General features: G+C 43.8%; 1 protein-coding gene across 1 annotated transcript in view; it reads left to right on the top strand.

Annotated features, from left to right (window-relative positions):
* Positions 1 to 939: 939 nt before the first annotated feature.
* LOC126991757 (multidrug resistance-associated protein 1-like) overlaps positions 940 to 14,356 on the top strand; it is a 24,970-nt gene continuing 11,553 nt past the window's right edge. Inside the window, exons 1-8 of the mRNA XM_050850441.1 lie at positions 940 to 1,072; positions 3,444 to 3,797; positions 5,445 to 5,690; positions 6,359 to 6,604; positions 10,542 to 10,694; positions 11,781 to 11,942; positions 12,432 to 12,625; positions 13,523 to 13,789. Of these exons, the coding sequence (XP_050706398.1) occupies positions 3,735 to 3,797; positions 5,445 to 5,690; positions 6,359 to 6,604; positions 10,542 to 10,694; positions 11,781 to 11,942; positions 12,432 to 12,625; positions 13,523 to 13,789 (1,331 nt within the window). The 5' untranslated portion in view covers positions 940 to 1,072; positions 3,444 to 3,734. The remainder of the gene's footprint in view (positions 1,073 to 3,443; positions 3,798 to 5,444; positions 5,691 to 6,358; positions 6,605 to 10,541; positions 10,695 to 11,780; positions 11,943 to 12,431; positions 12,626 to 13,522; positions 13,790 to 14,356) is intronic.

Below are 14,356 nucleotides of genomic sequence, written 5' to 3'. Positions count from 1 at the left end.
CTCTCTCTCTCTCTCTCTCTCTCTCTCTCTCTCTCTCTCTCTCTCTCTCTCTCTCTCTCTCTCTCTCTCTCTCTCTCAGGTTCTGTTGCTATGAAGTTCTGTGTATCAGCATTTTCTGAATTTCTGTTCCTTTCAGACACAAAGTCTTCTTAATTGTCTTTGTCACACACCTGCCATGACCACGTGGCGCACCTTCTTATAAATCAACCCCACACACCTGCCTACTGGACCTGTCACATCTCCATTCTTTCCTTTCTCCTCTTCTTATTAGCATCATTAATTAACCTTAAATATCTTTCCTCCTCGCCATAGGAATTAACGATCGATAGTATGGTATAATAGCCCTTTCTCTATAATATACGTATCAGAAACTATATCATTACAAAAGCATCAAGGCCACAGAAAATATCGCATTGTATTTATTTATTCCTCCTTTCATCTCGCGACGCGCCGAGAAATAAATTAAAGCTGAAATACATAGGGGACTACTTGACGTCACACCGGTGCTTAATACGATAATCTCATCTCCCATAGAAACGCCACTTCATCCTTTTCAGCTCGTTAACACAACATCAAAGATCAAGAACTTCAACGATGAGTAATTTTGGTGTGATTACGAAAGCTTTTACTCGGCAAATGGTGAATATATCGTACTGAGTGTATGCTGAGTACGACAATCTGGATGTGATGCTTGATTAGTGGTGCCAAATCGTCCTATTCAGCCTCATTTTTGCCGATTTCCGACACAAAAACTTTCTCCTAAGCTCCAATAACTAGATGTATTTATAATCATCGTCGAATTGGTTAAATATTAATGTCTTCTTGCGATAGCTGTGTCAAAAAACAGTAAATGCAATATGGTGAATACGGTAATCTGGCAACGCTGGGCGGGACTTGCAACATTACATCATGGAGACATTGCGGTCTGCTCTCAGTCACCCTCTAGAAATGGTGGAGTATAGACGTCGTTTTCTCTAGTCCGTTGAAGTGAGTGTCTTGTGTGTGAATTACTAAGATCGTATTTCCTGTGTGATAATTTTTCTCCTCTCAACAAGGGAAGCTTTTGATCTCGGTAAGAACTATTGCTAAGAAGTTATTCGATCCTTATACTTACTTTGTGTTTGCTTAAGAATTTGTATTATCGTTATTATTATTACTATTATTATTATTATTATTATTATTATTATTATTATTATTATTATTATTATTATTATTATTATCTGTATTGAATTAACTGGCCATGTTGAAACTTTACTTACTTGCTTATTTGTTTCTTTATTATTTTATTATCTTTTTTTCGTTTATGTGTGAAGTTTAAATCTCTCTCTCTCTCTCTCTCTCTCTCTCTCTCTCTCTCTCTCTCTCTCTCTCTCTCTCTCTCTCTCTCTCTCTCTCTCTCTCTCTCTCAAATATTTTCCTTGATTTCCTCCTCCTCCTCCTCCTCTTCCTCCTCTGCATCCTCCTCCTCATAATCCTGTCAACGATGAAGAGAGAGAGAGAAAGAGAGAAGAAACTTTAAGCACGTGTGTGTGTGTGCGTGTGTGTGTGTGTGTGTGTGTGTGTGTGTGTGTGTGTGTGTGTGTGTGTGTGTGTGTGAAGAGGAAAAAGAAGGGAATTACGGACGAATGAACAACACATAAGAAAGGAGAAAGAGGAGGAGGAGGAGAGAAAAAATGAGGATGTTAATTTGGAGAGAAAGAAGGAAAGGATGGAGAGAAAAGAGGAAAAAATAATTAAGGTACAGAAAGGGAGATAAAAAGGAAAGTAGAAAGGAATGAGAAGAAAGGGAAGAGGAAGGGAAAAGAAGAGAGGAAAGGGAAGAGAAAGACAGGAGGAAATGAAGATCGAGAAAGAAGATGGAATGGAAGAAAGTAAAGAAGGGAAAGGAAGGGATAAGAAAGAGAGAGGGAAGGAAAGGGAAGAAAAGAGGGAAAGAAGGGAGACAACAGGAGGAGAAAAGGAAGGGAAGATAAAGAGAGGGAAAGGAAGAGGAAGAAAAAAAAGGGAAGAGAAAGACATAAGGAGAGAAAGTGAAAGGAAGAGAAAGAGAGAGAGAGAGAGAGGAAGGGGAAGAGAAAGACAAAAGGAGAGGAAGGGAAGGGAAGGGAAGGGAAATGGGGGAAGATAAGGGAAGGGGGAGAGGAAGTAGGGAGACAAATTAATGGTAAAATAAAAGGGAGGAAGAGAGAAGAAGGGAAGAGAGAGAAAATGGATAAATAAAAATAGGGGAAACAAAGAAAGAAGGAAGAAGATAAAGGAGAGAAATTGAAGATAAGATTTACATAGATTTACATAGAAAATCAGATAAAGGGGAGGAATAGAAGAAGGAAAGAAGAAGGGAAGAAAGGAAGGGAGAGAACGTGAGGAGACTAATAAGAGGTAAGAGAAGAAGGGAAAGGAAAAAAACGGTAAATAAAAGTAGGGGAAGAAAGGGAGGAATAAGGGAGAAGAAGAGAGAAGGAGGGAAGGGAAGAGAAAAAGGTAAATAAAGGGAGGGATAGGAGAGAAAAAGGGAGAGGAAGATTAGATAAAGGGAAGGAAGAGAAAGGAAGGTAAGTAAAGGGAGGGAAAGGAGAGGAGAAGGGAGAGGGGAGGAAGAGAATGGAAGGGAAGAGAAAAAGGTAAATAAAGGGAGGAAAAGGAGAGAAAAAGGGAAGATAAAGGGAAGAAGAGAGAAGGAGGAAAGGGAAGAGAAAACGTAGATAAAGGGAGGAAAAGGAGAGGAGAAGGGGAGGAAGAGAATGGAAGGGAAGAGAAAAGGTAAATTAAGGGAGGGAAAGGAGAGAAGAAGGGAGAGGAAGGTAAGATAAAGAGGAGATAGAGAAAGGAAGGGAAGATAAAAAGGTAAATAAAGGGAGGAAAAGGAGAGAAGAAGGGAAGACAAAGGGGAGATAGAGAAAGGAAGGGAAGAGAAAAAGTAAATAAGGGAGAGAAAGGGAGAGAAAGTGGGGAGAGAAAATAGGGGTTAGAGAAGAATGATAGGAAAGAGAAAATGTAAATAAAGATAGGTGAGGAAATAGATTAAGAAAGATAAGGGAGAGAAAGGTTAGATAAGGGGGAAGAAGAAGGGAAGAGAAAAGGTAGATGAAGGGAGGAAACAAGAAGGGAAGGGAAAGGAGGGACAGGTAAGGGAGAGGTAGGTGTTATGTCATCAACAGGTGGTATTAATTGTCAGGTAAGTACTACGTAATTAACAGGTGTGAAATCTAATTAACATTGATTTCATTTACCTGTGATTCATGCCCTTGTGATCTGGCTGGCTGTATGTGCGTATGTATGTCTCTCTCTCTCTCTCTCTCTCTCTCTCTCTCTCTCTCTCTCTTTCTTCTCCTTCTTCTTCTTCTTCTAATAATAATAATAATAATAATAATAATAATAATAATAATAATAAAAGTTTCATATACTTTTTTAACATTATTTATTTATTCTTTTATTTTTTTCAGGGTTGTGCATCGACGTTGGCAACAAAAATAAAACAGAAGAGAAAGGAAAGAAAAATAAGAAGATAAAAAAGAAGAAGAAGAAAAGAAGAAGAATTATAACCGAACCAATAATCAAAATAACTAAAGAAATAAGGAAGTGAAGAATTAAGTGAAGTTACAATAGACAGACAGACAGACAGACAGAAGACAATTAAGATACAGAAAAAGGAAAACAAAGACACAGACACAAAGAGAAGAGACACACACACACACACACACACACACACACACACACACACACACACACACACGATGGAGTTACGAAACGATACCAGTGATGATTTTTTTACCTTCCTCTGTGGTGAGCCTCTTATGGTGAGTACTACTACTACTACTACTACTACTACTACTACTACTATTAGATTTGCATGGCCGTATTTTCTTCCTTTCTTTCTTTCGTTTTTCTTTCCTTATTTTTTTTCTTCCTCTTCCTCTCATTCCTCCTCTTAATTCTTCTCTCTCTCTCTCTCTCTCTCTCTCTCTCTCTCTCTCTCTCTCTCTCTCTCTCTCTCTCTCTCTCTCTCTCTCTCTCTCTCTCTCTCTCTCTCTCTCTCTCTCTCATCCTCCTTCTCTAATTATTTTCCTTTCTCTTTCTCTTCTTCCTTCTTTGTTTTTTTCTTTCTTTCTCTCATTCTTTCCTTTAATATTTTTTTCTGTCCTTTCTCTTCTTTATACTCGTTTTCTACTCCCCTTCCTTTCTCTTCTTCTCTTTCTCTCACTCTTTCTCTTATTCCTCTTTCTGTCTTCCCCATTCACACTTTTTTTTTTTACCTTTCCTTCTTCGTTTCCTTATCATCCTCTCTTCTCCCTTTCTTCCTCCTTCTGTAATCCTCTTCTTTTCCCTTCTTCTCTTTCCTTAATCACTTTTTCTTTCTCCTCTTCACAATCCTTTCTCAATCCCTTCCCTTTCTCTTCCTTTTCTTCCTTTCCTTCTTCTCCCTTCGCTCTTTCTTCCTCCTTCCGTAATCCTCTTCCTTTCCCTTCTTCTCTTTCCTTAATCACTTTTTCTTTCTCTTCTTCACAATCCTTCCCTATTCACTTCCCTTTTTCTTCCTCTTCTTCCTTTCCTTCTTCTCCCTTCTCTCTTTCTTTCTCCTTCCGTAATCCGCTTCCTTTCCCTTCTTCTAGTCCTTAATCACTTTTTCTTTCTCCTCTTCACAATCCTTCCCTATTCCCTTCCCTTTTTCTTCCTTTTCTTCCTTTCCTTCTTCTCCCTTCTCTCTTTCTTCCTCCTTCCGTATTCTTTCTCTTCTTCTCTTTCCCGAATCACTTTTTCTTTCTCTCCCTCCTCAATCCCTCCCCTTTCTCTTCCTTTCATTCCCTCCCTTAACCCTTTCCCTTCTCTTCAATAAACTTACCTTAATAATTTTCCTTTCTCCTTCTCATTCTGTTCTATTTTATGTATTCTGTTGTATGTATATTACCGTACTTAAAATCCCATTGCTGCTTATAATATGTTGCTGTATACATGTTAGAAAGAGTTTGTTTATGGGTGTCTATCTTAAACAATGACTCGTTGATCGTGACAGCAATAGTTTTAAGGCCCACGTTTTTTATGGGTGACTATCTTAAACGTGGTTACTTTTACTCTCATAACTGTTGCCTCGTTTCTATGACTTGTTGATCGTGACAGCAATAGTTTTAAGGCCCACGTTTTCACACAATTCGAGGGTCGTGTCAGTATTATTTTTAAACGTTTTAACACCTCAGTTCTTCTGTTTGAAAAGCCTCTATTAGAATTGTTATTGGGCTTTTCATGGTCTGTTTTGTGATCCTAGTGATAGCCTTATAACTTAACCCTTCCCTTCTCCCTTATACTTTCCTTACTTAACCCTCCCTTTCCTCCCTTATAACTTACGCCCTTTCCTTCTCCCTTACTGACCTTACTTACCTTACTTACCCTTCCCTTCTCCCTTACTGACCTTACTTACCTTATTTACCCTTACCTTTCCTCCCCTCCAGAATGCCAGCGAGATATGGGATGCTGATGTTCCTTACCTGGGCAGGTGTGTGGAGAGGACCATTCTCACCTGGATCCCGTGCCTCTTCATCTGTCTCTCCGCTCCTCTGTCCCTTCTCTCTCTCCATCGTTCCTCCTCCTCCTCCTCTTCTTCCACCCTCTCCTCCTCCTCCTCTTCTTCCTCCCTCTCTTCCTTACGTTCCCGTCAAGCGCCCTTGCCGTGGTCGCCTCTAATGCTCTCGAAAATGGTGAGTTTATGTTGATTTTCATTTGTTTATTAATTTATTGTTAGTGTGTGTGTGTGTGTGTACGAGAGAGAGAGAGATGATTGATTGATAGTTTATTGTTGCAGGTAAAAACAAGGAGAAAGAGATGAAAAAAAAAAAGGAATAGAAGAGATTAGACCGTGGACGCAGACAACACTGACAAAACGTAGCATTTCCGGCGGACACGATGAAACTCTTGACACAGAATAATACCGGAAAATTTTGTCTGCGCGTGTAACGAATACTTATATTAACGTCAAACTCCGCACGTTTTGTAGCGCATTATAATTGAGTCAGGAAAATGAATGCAACAGCTAGGTGGATGCAGGTGAAATAACTATTGCAACCTATAAGTAACATTCTTGTATTATATAGTATTACATTTCGGCGCCAAAGTTCACATGATTGACTAGGCTATTTGCTATTCTCTCTCTCTCTCTCTCTCTCTCTCTCTCTCTCTCTCTCTCTCTCTCTCTCTCTCTCTGTTGCTATTTCTCTTCCTTTTATTATTTTCTTTATTTTTCTCTTCTTTTCTTTACTCTATCCATCTATCCATCTCTTATTCTATCTATCTATATGTCTATCTATCTACCTGTCTACCTATCTATCTATCTGTCTATCTATCTAACTATCTGTCTATCTATCCACAGGTCATATCCGTGGTGGTGATGAGTGCAGCGGTGGTGGAGATGGCGGTGGTGGTGGTGATGGCGTTGGTGGTTGCTAGTGGTGGTGATGATGGTGGTGGTGATGATGGTGGTGGTGGTGGTGATGGCCTGTCATTCCTCCACACCCCCTCCCCCGCCACCCACTCCACGCCTCCACCTCCTCCTCCACTCCCCTCTCCACTCTTTCTAATGGACTTGGTGGCTCCCTCAGTCCTCGTGGTGGCTTATGTGAGTAACGGAAATTCTTTACTATGAATATTTTTCTATCTATCTATATCTTTCTATTTATTTGTCTGTACTGTACGTCTGTCATCCCAACCCCCAGGCAGTATAGTGTGATTGTACAATTACTGTTATATATGAAGGTAGCACCATATCTAGGGGCAAATACAGGATACTTACACAGCTATTGGCATATATGTAGGTAGCACCATATCTAGGGGCAAATACAGGATACTTACACAGCTTTTGGCATATATGTAGGTGGCACCATATCTAGGGGCAAATACATGATACTTACACAGCTATTGGCATATATGTAGGTGGCACCATATCTAGGGGCAAATACAGGATACTTACACAACTATTGACGTATATGAAGGTGGCACCATATCTAGGGGCAAATACAGGATACTTACACAACTATTGACGTATATGAAGGTGGCACCATATCTAGGGGCAAATACAGGATACTTACACAGCTATTGGCATATGGGTACTAGGTAGCACCATATCTAGGGGCAAATACAGGATACTTACACAACTATTGACGTATATGTAGGTGGCACCATATCTAGGGGCAAATACAGGATACTTACACAGCTATTGGCATATGGGTACTAGGTAGCACCATATCTAGGGGCAAATACAGGATAGCCTACTTACACAACTATTGACGTATGTAGGTAGCACATATATCTAGGGGCAAATATAGGATAGGCTATACTTACACAACTCTTGACACATATGTAGATAGAGAGAGAGTATCAAAAATAATGTAAAATGAGAGAAAGGAAGAATATCAAAAAGAAAATAAAATGAAAGAGATTCGAAAAGTAAGGAAAATGAGATATACTAGATAGATAGGAGATATAATGGTAGGGGTATAATGGTAGGGGCAGGTACAATTATATATATTTTAGGGGACTGCAATCTTGGGACAAATACAGAATAGGTTAATTTAATTCTCTCCCACCATGCGTAAGGGAGTTATATTTTGTTGATCTATAGCAAGGGGCAGTGTGACGAAGATGAGCACTGAGGTCACGCGCAGCTATGACGCATGCATGTCCCAACTTCACCTTATCTCTAATATTCGTCCCCCCCTTCTCCCATATCCCCCCACACAATGATACTAACACGCTCTTATCTTGACAAGTTTCCCCTGAATTTCTCTCTTTATCTCCGTTTTTTTTAATTAGTTTGTGAAAAATGTTTTAAGTCCTCCCCCAAACGATTACAGTATTTTCCTATCTTGAGAAATATATCTACCCTGACTTTTTTTTTTCATTCCTCTCTCTCTCTCTCTCTCTCTCTCTCTCTCTCTCTCTCTCTCTCTCTCTCTCTCTCTCTCCAATTTTCCATCATGCTATTTATCTTTGTTTTGCTTTTTTTCTTTACTTTTTGTCGCTTTTTCCTTCTCTCCCTCTATCTATTTATCCATCTTTCTCATTTTGGTTTCTTTTCTATTTTCTTTTCGATTTCCTTCCTCTCTCTCTCTCTCTCTCTCTCTCTCTCTCTCTCTCTCTCTCTCTCTCCCTGGACTTGGAGAAAGCATTTGAGCTAGCCTCCCCTCTGGCAATCCTCTCTGCCCTTGCTCGCAAGGGGATCGGGGGAAAACTCCTTGCATGGCTGAGAGAGTTTCTCCATGGCCGTGGAGGGCAAGTCCTTCAGGGACATGTTTCAGGCGCTTCGACCACATCAATGGCACACCTCAAGGCAGTATCCTCAGCCCCTTCCTCTTCAACGTTCTCATGGAGGAGCTGATGAGCGTTGACTACGGAGAGGGGGCTAAGCTCCTCTGCTATGCTGACGACCTTGCCCTAGTCCTGAACCACCGAACCTGTCTCCATCAAGTTCCACACGCCCTCAACCAGCTCAACAGGAAGTGCACAGAACTAGGGCTCAAGATCAACTTTGAGAAGTCCAAGGTCATGCCAGTTGGCATGCCTTCCCCTGAACGGCCCTTCCAAATAGCACACCAGGACCTCGCCTAGACTACCACCCACCAGTACCTGGGTGTCTGGCTGGACAGTCACCTTCAGTTCGGCACTCAGGTACGCTATCTAAGAGAGCGCAGCAACTCGCACCAACATCCTGCGAGCTCTGTCCAAACAAAACACGGGGGCATCCTATCGTGTCTTACGCGCCTTCTACACACACGCCATACGGTCTATCATAGACTACTGCGCTCCTTGCCTGTGTTCGCTCTCCCCTGCACTCACAAAGAAGTTAGAGGTGGCACAAAATGACGCTCTCCGGGTCATTCTAGGAGCCCCGCCATGGACCCACTGACCAACCTTCGCCTGGAAAGTGGCCCCATCCTCCACCACCGCATCCTTGCCCGAACATCCACTGTAGTTGGGAAGTTCATGAAGCAGCAACCACACGGCACAGTCTCCACACAGCTGCTTCATGCCTTCCAGAGACCACCACAAGCCACTCCAGACGGGGACTGGATACATGATGCCGCCGACGCAGTCCGTCACTTGGAAGTGGAGAGGCTTGTCTGCAGTGGCTCAGACCTGCCACACCCTGGCTACCACTCCCCTCCACCCTGGGTTCCTGGTCCATTCCAGATGAGCCTCCCTACCACCTCAGCTCCTAGGGCCTCTCACCCCATCACCCTCCATAAGAGGCTTTGCAGCGCGTGGCTTCGATGGACAACAGGACTGCCAGCCACTACTACACCGATGGCTCGCTGGGCGCCGATGGGTCTGTGGGGGCTGCCTTTGTGTGCGGAACCCAGACAGGACTGTGGCGCCTGCCACCGCAAGTCTCCATCCTGCAGGCAGAACTGGCAGCCATCCTCTGTGCCCTGCGTCACGCCACTGCCGATATGAACACCACCATCATCATCCACTCCGACTCGCTGTCAGCCCTCAAGGTCCTGCAGGCAATGAGCGTCAGAGACAACACTCGGCTCATAACCACCATCCTCCATGAAGCCAACACCCTTGTCTCACTGGGCAAGAACATCATCCTGGACTGGGTGCCAAGCCACGTTGGTCTGAGAGGGAACGAGAAGGCTGACCGTGCTGCTGCCACGGCTCGGTCCCTTCCACAGATCACCTTCCCCCTTGCCCCCAGCCTGTCCTACATTAAGCACAAAGCATCCCAGGCGGCCCTCTCACTCACCCGACTAGAACACGAGGCCGTCCTGGTTCAGGGCTCTGCCTCTGCCTCGTGGTACAGCACGGCCACCCACCACAAGCCTGTCATACAGCTCCCCAACACCACACCCAACACCATCCTCGCCTCCATCCGCCGCCTCAGACTCGGGTTTGCCTGCTACGAGGAGGTGGCAAACAAGGATACCCCACCTGCCCCCACTGCTGGCAAGCCACCCGGAAACCTCTGCACTACATCCTGGGTGCCCCTCACCCGCTGCACCCGCCCGGCCCACAGCTCCACCCTGACGACGACACGGCTCCCCAGACAGCAGCAGAGCGAGTGAGCCTCACCCAAGACTCCACCCTGGCAGAGGTGGTGGCAAAATTCCCACCTCCTCGATAAGCTGAAAACTGAAGACATCCTCTGACGGGCCCGCCGGCCCGTGCCCTCCCCTGGGAGGACAAATCAACAACAACAACAACAACATCTCTCTCTCTCTCTCTCTCTCTCTCTCTCTCTCTCTCTCTCTCTGTCTATCAATTAATCTATCTATCCATCTCTTAATCTATCTCATTAGCCTTTCTTTTCGATTTTCTTCCCTTTTTTTTCTCTCACTATCTGTCTATCTATCTATGTATGTATCTAGCATCTATCCATCTGTCTCCTATCCATCTCATTTTCCTTTCTTTTCGAATCTCTTTCATTTTACTTTCTCTTTGATATTCTTCCTTTCTCTCATTTTACATTCTTTTTTATTCTCCCTCTCTATCTGTCTATATTAAACTATCTATCCAAGTATCTTTCTATATCCATCTATCTATCTCTCCTTCAGGGTCTGGCGGTGGTGGTGGTGGCGGCGGGAAGGAGGTATGGCCAGCGAAGTAGCGGCGTGCTCTTCGTCTTCTGGGGCCTGACGGTGCTGTGCGGGGTGCCGCAGCTCGTCAGCACCGTCCTGGCACTCCTCCACACCGCGCCGCAGCACCAGGTAAGGCTATATTGACACGGCGTAGCAATACGTAATCAAAGCAGGCTGTGAGGGGAGTATACGCTTTCAATAATGTTTCAATCATGTAATTCATATAAATTTATATGAAAAGAAAGCATATCGCACTGTTTCGAGTTTCTGCTCGCCCTCAGAAATAACATATGATAAAATAATATCCATTATATATATATATATATATATATATATCTATATATATATATATATATATATATATATATATATATATATATATATATATAAATACCTCCATCTTGATGGCAGCGATGGAATACAAGAATACATGAATGTAAGAGTTGTGTATTCGATCGAATACGAATACATAAAATTCCATCGTATACGAATACAAATTCGAATACGCTGAAAATGTTTTAATTCGCATACAAATATAGGAATATATACTACTTCTTGAAAGTACACATGAATTAATATGCTACCTTAATTCATGAATACTTTAAATATGATATGAGATGAACCGCTGGCTGTACCATAATATATATATACACGACATATGGAGATAATAAGGGCGACGATTACGACGATTACACGTCCGCCCAGCAGGAGGCTGGATCGAGTTGTAGGCGGTTATTTCTCATAATAAATTCTGAAGTATTTGTCAGATTATTCGCAGAATACGAATACTGTTCCCTTTTATTCGAATACGAATGAAAATACTTTTACTTATCAATAAATATTCGACTACGATACACTCAAATACGGTATTCGAATGCGACTACCGAATACGAATACTCCATCCCTGCTTGGTGGGGCTTGAGGTCGGCCAAAGGCAGGGCCCAGCCCGTTATGGCGCAGGCAAAAGTGTTTTATAGTGGCGCCATCTTGTTTGGGAGCTCATCTTTGATTCTTTCTTTAGAGAGGGAATCTAGAGTCTGGATTGATATGCGATATTCAGGTCGCCATGTGGAGCAGCTCGGCCAATGCAAAAAAAATTGTCAGCTTTTTTGTCGCGGCGGGCGAGACGCGAACCACACGACGCGCCGCACGCTGACCAACCAGCCTTGACCCCCCAATGCTCACCCTCCTCACCCACCCACCCCTCCGTTACAGGAAGATGGACACCCCCTACCACCACACCATCACCAACACCACCAACACCAACACCACCCAGCCCTCGCCACCACCTTCCTTCTGCAATACCTCGGCGCCGTGGTCTTGGTGGTGTTGAACTGCTTCGCCGAGCCTCCTAATGACCCCAATGGACGAATTAAGGTAGGGGACAGGTGTTAAGAGGGATGGGAAGGGGGGAGGAAGGGGAGGAGTTGGGTTGTGGAAAGGGGAAGGGTAAGAAAGATAACAGAAGGGAAGGGAAGGGCAGTGAGAAAGGAAGAGAGGAGAAAAAGGAAAAGTAAGAAACTGAAATATATATGGGAGAGGAAGGGAAGGAGAGAGAGAGAAGGATGAGAGAGGAATGGAAGAGTAGAGGAGAGAGGAAAGGAAGAGGGAGAATGGAGGAGCAGAGAGTAAGGAAAGGAAGAGGGGAAAGGGAGAGTGGAGGGAAGGGAAAGAGAAAAGAGGAGAGGAAGGGAAAGTAAGAACTGAAAAGATATACGAAGAGAAGGATCAGAGAGAGGGAGGGGAAGGGAAGGGTGGAGGGAGAGGAAAGGAAGAGGGGAAGAGGGAAAATGGAGGTATAATGGACTCCTTCTCCTTCTCCTCCTCCTCATCATCATCATCATCATCATCATCACTTCTCCCCAGGTGAAGGAGTCCCCTGAGGATGTGGCGTCCTTCCCCAGTCGCTACACCTACCACTGGGTGACCCGCGTCCTTCTAAGGGGAAGAAGGAGACCCCTCACCCAGGAGGATCTCTGGCCGCTACCAAAGGACTGTAGGATACCCGCCGTGGATGCCAGTTGGAGGGCGGCATGGCTGAGGGAACTGTCCTGTGTGAGGTGGGTAGGAGGAGGAGGAGGAGGAGGCGGCTAAAAGGGAGGAATTTTGTACAGGGGAAGGAGCATAGATATGAAAGAGTGAAGATGCTGGTTAACTCTTGCATTAGGAAGTTGTACAGCACAGGGATGAAAGAGTGGAGATGTTGCTTAACTCTTGCATTAGAAAGTTGGACAGCACAGGAATGAGAGAATGGAGATGCTGTTTAACTCTTGCAGTAGGGAGTTGGACAGTACAGGGATGAAAGAGTGAAGATGCTGGTTAACTCTTGCATTAGGAAGTTGGACAGCATAGGGATGAAAGAGTGGAGATGCTGTTTAACCCTTGCATTAGGAAGTTGGACAGCATAGGGATGAAAGAGTGGAGATGCTGTTTAACCCTTGCATTAGGAAGTTGGACAGCATAGGGATGGAAGAGTGAAGATACTGTTTAACTCTTGCAGTAGGAAGTTGGACAGCACAGGGATGAGAGAATGGAGATGCTAGCTAAACCCTTGCATTTGGAAGTTAGACACCACAGGGATGAAAGAGTGAAGATGTGAGGTGGGTAGGTGGATGAGAAAGTGGAGGAGGAGGAGGAGGTTAAATGAAAGGAAAAAAGTGGAGGAAGAGTGCCAAAGGGAATAGTCTTGAGGATGGAGGAGAAAGAATAGGAGGAGAGGGTAGTTGAGAGAGAGGAGGAGGAGGAGGAGGAGAAGGTAGTTGAGAGAGAGGAGGAGAAGAAGGAGGAAGTAGTTTAAAATAATAAGGGAGGAAGGAAAGGACTTAAAGGGGGAAGCATAGCAAACCCCTTTAGATTTCCTCCCTATTTTTCAAGTACATTTAATCCCTTCAATAAACCATCAACCCTTATTTATCATTCCTACACGCATAGTCTTACCCCTTACCTCTCTTTCTCAGACGGAAAACACTTACACGCACCACCACCAACACCACCACCACAAACATCAACACCAAGAGTACCATTCACGATGTTAGCTGTGGCAATAGTGGTGGTGGTGATGGTGGTGAACGCCTAAACAGTGGTGATGGGAGTGGCAGTGGTGGTACCTTGCGTGTGTCCGTGGTCAAGGTGGCTTTACGAGCGTACCTGTGGCATTACCTGTTCAACTTCTCCCTGATCTTCATTAGCCAGATGACCCTCTTCGCTGCACCTGTCCTTCTTGGGTAAGTGTTTTGTGCCTTATTGCAGGGAGTCTGTAAAGAATATGCTGAAAAAAGGTGTTCCAGAGTTGTACAGTGAAAAGGATGAAAGAGTGGAGGTGCTGTTTAACTCTTGCATCAGAAGGTTGGACAGCATAAGTACGAAAGAGTGAAGAATTAGTTTAATCCTTGCATTAGGAAGTTGGACAGCACAGGGATAAGAAGTGATGCTGCTTAACTCTTGTATTAGAAAGTTGGACAGCAGAAGGATGAAAGAGTGGAGGTGCTGTTTAACTCTTGCATCAGAAGGTTGGACAGCATAAGTACGAAAGAGTGAAGAATTAGTTAAATCCTTGCATTAGGAAGTTGGACAGCACAGGGATAAGAAAGTGATGCTGCTTAACTCTTGTATTAGAAAGTTGGACAGCAGAAGGATGAAAGAGTGGTGATGCTTGTTAACCCTTGCATTAGAAAGATGGACAGCAGAAGGATGAAAGAGTGAAGATGCTGTTTAACTCTTGCAGTAGAAAGTTGGACAGCATAATGATGAAAGAGTGAAGATTCTGTGTAACCATTGCATTTGGAAGTTGA

Source organism: Eriocheir sinensis, unplaced genomic scaffold, assembly GCF_024679095.1.
Source record: "Eriocheir sinensis breed Jianghai 21 unplaced genomic scaffold, ASM2467909v1 Scaffold331, whole genome shotgun sequence".
Lineage (NCBI taxonomy): Eukaryota > Metazoa > Arthropoda > Malacostraca > Decapoda > Varunidae > Eriocheir > Eriocheir sinensis.
Note: the sequence above shows the minus strand (reverse complement) of the source record. Positions and strands in the feature narration are given on the sequence as shown.